At 48.4% G+C, this 4,560-nt stretch overlaps 1 protein-coding gene across 1 annotated transcript in view; it reads left to right on the top strand.

Moving 5' to 3' along the window:
• LOC103780610 (T-lymphoma invasion and metastasis-inducing protein 1-like) overlaps positions 1-2,712 on the top strand; it is a gene marked incomplete at its 3' end in the record, with an annotated part of 19,046 nt that extends 16,334 nt beyond the window's left edge. Inside the window, exons 3-4 of the mRNA XM_008948299.1 lie at positions 2-292; positions 2,540-2,712. Of these exons, the coding sequence (XP_008946547.1) occupies positions 2-292; positions 2,540-2,712 (464 nt within the window). The remainder of the gene's footprint in view (position 1; positions 293-2,539) is intronic.
• Positions 2,713-4,560: the final 1,848 nt, after the last annotated feature.

Raw genomic sequence — 4,560 nt, 5'->3', positions numbered from 1 at the left:
TGGGGGGCCGACGGCCTTCGCCAGGGGGTGTATGAGAACTTCCGCCGGGAGCTGGAGATGAGCACCGCCAACAGTGAGAACCTGGAGGAGGCCGGCTCTGCCCTCAGCGACGAGCAGAGCAGCGGCACCCTCAGCTCCCCAGGTCAGTCTGACATCCTCCTGACGGCCGCCCAGGGCACGGTGCGCAAAGCGGGCGCTCTGGCAGTCAAAAACTTCCTGGTCCACAAGAAGAACAAGAAGGTGGAGTCGGCCACGCGCAGGAAATGGAAGCACTACTGGGTCTCCCTGAAAGGTACGGGGCAAGCGTGCGAGGGTTCATCCAGATGGGTGTCCGTGGTGTCCTGTGGGGTGTGTGCTGCTGCTGCAGATGAATAAACCAATAGCCTAGAGTCTTAACAAAAGCTGCTGTGAAATTCAGTATAATTAACATCAAGTATGAGGAAGTGGTCCTGACATTTTTCAGAGGGGGCTTGTATTCATTGACTGTTGATTGTGCTCACATTATGGCGTGTGTGTAGTCCAAGACGTGACTGTGATCCACTGAAGCTGGGTTCATACCCTGCTTCGAGTCCTGCTGGCAACACCTGGGGTAGCTTCTCTGAGCACTGGGTGTTTCCTTTAGGAAGCATGTCTATAGCTTGCTGACAAACTAAATAATGCGTTTGCAGCCCCTGGCAGGTGACAGTGGGATTTTGCTGGTGATGATGATGGGTACCAGCATGCATCCGAGCAGAGGCTCTGTCCTTGCACGCGTTACTTTCATGCTCAGCACCACTGGCCTCTCTTTCTCCAAGACATGCTTGACGAGTAGATACACCCAGGGAGTTGCAACATGCTTGTGGTGTGGACAGGAAGCCATGGTTTGCTCATCAAGGCTGGATTGTGGCCTGGGAGACATTGGCTGAGGATGTCACTCATCTTGCAGTGGGCAGCCCTTGGCACCTGGCTGCCCTGCCGGTGGCCTTGGCTGCCCAGGACACAGACGCTTTTCTCTCTAACTTCTGCAGCTCCTACTAGGAGCATACTCCATCCCTGTTCAGGGCCTGAGTGCTTATAAATGCAAATAAATATTAATGGAGAAGTGCAACTCAGCTGGCCTCCTGAAGTGACCTCTAATTAATCTCCATGTGGTTGCATCAGCAGCAAAGCGGGAAGTAGTGCTTGCAGCGTTTTGGGACTGGCCTCACTACCCTCCACTGCAACCTGCCTTGTCTGTGAACCAGGAGAAGCAGAGCCAATGTCTCCTGATGTAGGTTTTAGGGATTACAAAAAGCTCAGTACAGTTAAAGTCCTGTTTTGCCTGCAGAGCACTTATTTTTCAAGCACTATTTTATTTTTTATTTTTAAATTTCCAGCACTTTTTTAAAACCAAGAGCAAAGCTAGGTGCCAACTCTTCCATGGAGTGGTTAGAGAGATTGGGGAAGTGAAAGAGGAGAGAGGGATGAAAGAGGGAGGCAGGAGGGAGCCCTAATCTCCTGGGAGGGGGGCCCTGTGGCAGGAAGGTCTTGCTGTGAGGAGCAGGCAAACAAAGGGCCATCTGGGAAGAAAAAGGGGAAGGGTGAGCAAAGAGGCAATGTTATTTTAAAGTGGTTTGACTCAAGTGGAGTGTTTGCTCCTTAGATTGCTGTGCCTTAATAATGTTAGTGTTTAAACGAGGCTTTGAAGTTAACAGCTGCTATTGTTTGGCTGCAAATAGCTTTCTGACAGGCTGGGTAACAGGGCATCCCTTTGCACCCAGAGGGCTGTTTCCAGTGGGAGAGATGTCTCAGTTCTAGTTTAAAACAACTGTAGATAATGTGGGAAGATGGGATGGAGAGAAGACCGTTGGTGGGCGGGGGGGGGTCCCCCAAATTGCAGGTTGGCTATACTCTGTTCTACCCCAGACCAGGGCAGTTGGGGGGCTTTTTGTACAGCAGTCGTTCAGTGAGCACGGCTCATTCCAGTCTGTTTTTCTTCCAGTTACTCATCTGCATCCAGTAATTAAGTCACTTGCTCTTTGCCTTGCCGGGGCTGTAGCAGCTCCAGCAGCTGCAGGAGGCTGAGGCAGGGCCATGGAGGGTTGCCTGGGGCTCACGTGCTCGACAGGGCCAGTGGGGCCAGCTCACAGCAGTCCAACACAGCCCTGGGAGACACGCTCTTAGGCTTGTGTCTTCCTTTTGGTCCCTTTGGTGGGACTGGGTGGCTGTGGAGGACCCCCACTGTGGGACTTGTAATGGTGTTTCTTTTCTGGGGTTGTATGTTACCACCTATGACCTGCCTGGCTCATGTCTGTGGCTCTGTTTTACTCATGGGGTGAATGAAATGGCCCTGATAGTGTCATATCCCTATGAAGTAGAAATCCCTGCCTTGTCAGGCCGGCTGGGCTGCTGCTGGTGCTCTGTGCTGTGGGGCTGAAAACTTGAACAGGCCCTGGCAAATCCTTCCTCATCCCTGTGACAGTTTTACGGTTGATTTATAGTCCCAGGTATTAGCGCCGAATAGATGGGGGTGACTTGTGTTTAGATGTGTTGCTCGCTAATCTGCAGTTGTCTCTTTCAGGCTGCACGTTGTTTTTTTACGAGACTGATGGCAGGTCTGGTATTGACCACAACAGCATCCCGAAGCACGCCGTCTGGGTGGAAAACAGCATAGTGCAAGCAGTGCCTGAGCACCCCAAGAAGGACTTTGTCTTCTGCCTCAGCAACTCCCTTGGGGACGCTTTCCTATTCCAGGTTGGTCCAGTTTGAGGGTTCTATGGTGTTGTTCTCTTTTTCTCTCTCTCCTTCACCCTAACGACCAAGGAGGAAGTCTTAGCCTTGATTCAAATCAATGGAAAAATCCTGCTGACTCCAATATGTTTGGGATTTTCCTCTGGCAGTCCAAGAGGAAGGACACAATTCAGTAAATGCCACTCAAGAGATGTACCACTACATGTGAATCACTCTCAGATCTGCTGTTTTTATTCACTCTCTAGACCGTCTTTGTGTAGATGTTTGTAACAAAATAAGAATTAAGAAATATTCTATATCCCTGTAAAAACTGGGGATTTTGCATGGTTTGATAGTGTGCTTGTGATACATAGACCAGGCCAGTTACCATATAGGACATACAGTAGTGCTTTAAATGATGTGCTCTAACCCTCTCTGCATCTCATCAGAGACATATATCAAAACTGGGAACTTGTGGAGAGGCTCAAGGGGTTTACAAGACTAAGAGGAGTTTGAAGTGCAAGGGGGGACTTGGACCTCCAGGTGCTCTCCCAGTGGTGCTGTGGAATCCAGTTACCCCTTGTTCATACAGACCTTAGTCAAGATCTTGCTGTTGCCCCAGAGGAGACTGAAAATGCATATTTAAATTTTTTAATCAGAAAATAAAAATAACTGAAATAAGGTACATTTTTTAAGAATCCAGTAGTTATATCAAAGACCACACATGAGCTGATGTGTTTCACTGAAAAAGGTTTCTGTATTTTGGTAACCACTGGTCTGTAGTGATTTTTAGGTTGGCATTCCATTTTCTTACTGCAAGTTCTCACAGTGTGACACTCTTTTATGTGTAATTGCCAGCCTGTGCTAAGGTGGTGTAATTTCCGCTTCTTTTGATTCAGTTTTCTTCACCAGAGGAATCCCTTACTTATTTCCCTTTCCAACAATGGATATTCAGAGTTTCTTGCTTTCCTAAATGAGAAACTACTCTGGGCTAGGATGTGCCCCCACGTCATCACTCACCTGCACTCCAGCACAGATCTTTAAAATTACACTGTCTCAGAGGTCCTTATAGCTGTCCTAAGCAAGGTACTAGATTCTCAAAGTACTGTAAAATAAAAAAGCCTTACTTATTCAGAGGAAGTGGTTCTGGCTAACATCTTGAAGAGACCAAGTTTCTGATTGCATACAGAAAAAAAACACCCATTTTTTTTTTTCAGACTAGCTTCTCTTCTTCTTCCACCTCAGTCTGATTTTTCCTCAGTTCACAGTCTAATGTTGCACTGCCCCTTTCTACATCCTGCCTCTCATGGGCAGGGCACATGTATTTTGCAACCTGGAGAGCTTCACCCGTGAGGTAGGTGTGGTGCTTATGGTCTCAGCATGTACTTGGAAGGTTATGGAGCACTACCTCCTCTTGATCTACTGATATGAGCTGTAAAATCTTCTCCATGTGGTTTTCTAAGGAAAAAAACATTTATTCTCATAAAATTAATGCCTGTGGATGCTAAACAGTGAAATGGTCACATTTGGTATATTTCTTTTGTTGCAACACAGGGCCTTATTCATTACAAATCCTGTGTCATTATGCCATGGGTAGATTTTCACGTAACTTTTTTTGGAAAAAGCAAAAAATGAGCCTTTTCAAATGAAAAACAATCGTTTGTATCACCTTGCAGAAATTCTTCCTTTTCCCTTCTGCCATGGCACCCGTGCATCGCTAGTGAGGCAGAAGAGGAGGGAGGGGCTGGGTTTGGCGGGGAGGGAGGGTGCCAGGTGCCGTGGTGGCAGCAGGGTGCGTGGGGCTGTGCTGCAGGGCTCGCTGGGCTGCGCTCGGGGCCGGCGATGCTCGCGCGGCTCCTCAGCAGCGTCGCC

The sequence above is a fragment of the Merops nubicus genome, unplaced genomic scaffold, assembly GCF_000691845.1.
Source record: "Merops nubicus isolate BGI_N331 unplaced genomic scaffold, ASM69184v1 scaffold30379, whole genome shotgun sequence".
Taxonomy (NCBI): Eukaryota; Metazoa; Chordata; class Aves; order Coraciiformes; family Meropidae; genus Merops; species Merops nubicus.
This window is presented reverse-complemented; position numbering and strand designations above follow the sequence as displayed.